Genomic DNA, 812 nt, shown 5'->3' with positions numbered 1-812 from the left:
ATTCAGGAGTTTTCTCGTGGTCGACTTATTGAAAAAATGGAGAAGTTTTATAGAATTTTAATCTCTAAACGAATGAATTTGCAAATATGCACATTAATCGCCATGCTTGAGGCTTATTCAGACTTGGGAATTCTCGAAAAAATGGAGAAGATGTATGCCAAGGTTTTGAATGCAAACGTCTACATTAAAGATTATCTTATCAGAAAAATGGCGAATGTGTACATTCAGCATTGTAGATTTCCTCGGTTAGACGAATTTGGGAATGAAATAGGATCGAAAAATGGCAGAACTGAACTGGTTTGGTGCATCCTTCTCCTTTCTGCGGTCGGACTTTCAAGCAAAAGGGGCATAAATTCAATCAAACAAGAAATGGTGAGAGGGAAGGTAAGATTGAGCACAACATTTACTAGTATTTTTGCATTGTTTTATCTGAAGATGAGGGATTTCAAGGCTTTGAATGCTGTTTTCTCTGAAGCTATGAAACAAAGAGTTGAACCTGATATAATAATGGTTGGTATCCTCTTTGATGCATGTTCTGTTGGGTATAATTGTAAATATGTGTTAGAAAAATGGAGAAGCTATGGTTGGCTTGAAGAAACAGCAGAAATGAGGACTGATCCTCTGGTTATGTCTGCTTTTGGGAAGGGGAGTTTCATATTGAAGTGTGAGGAGGTTTACACCTCTCTTGGATCTAAAGCTAAGGAGAAAAAAATATGGAAATATGATGATCTAATTAAATTGTTTTTTGTGTGAATATCAAATTAAAGGCTATTATTTGGTTTCTTTATCAAGATGGTCTCTCATATATATAT

At 35.2% G+C, this 812-nt stretch overlaps 1 protein-coding gene across 1 annotated transcript; it reads left to right on the top strand.

Moving 5' to 3' along the window:
* Positions 1-3: 3 nt before the first annotated feature.
* LOC110034543 (pentatricopeptide repeat-containing protein At4g14190, chloroplastic-like) lies at positions 4-806 on the top strand (the record flags this gene model as incomplete). Its single annotated transcript, XM_020738797.1, has 1 exon — positions 4-806. A coding segment is annotated over one exon (750 nt), but the record flags the coding sequence as incomplete, so codon positions are not given.
* Positions 807-812: the final 6 nt, after the last annotated feature.

Source organism: Phalaenopsis equestris, unplaced genomic scaffold (assembly GCF_001263595.1).
Source record: "Phalaenopsis equestris unplaced genomic scaffold, ASM126359v1 Scaffold189976, whole genome shotgun sequence".
Lineage (NCBI taxonomy): Eukaryota > Viridiplantae > Streptophyta > Magnoliopsida > Asparagales > Orchidaceae > Phalaenopsis > Phalaenopsis equestris.
This window is presented reverse-complemented; position numbering and strand designations above follow the sequence as displayed.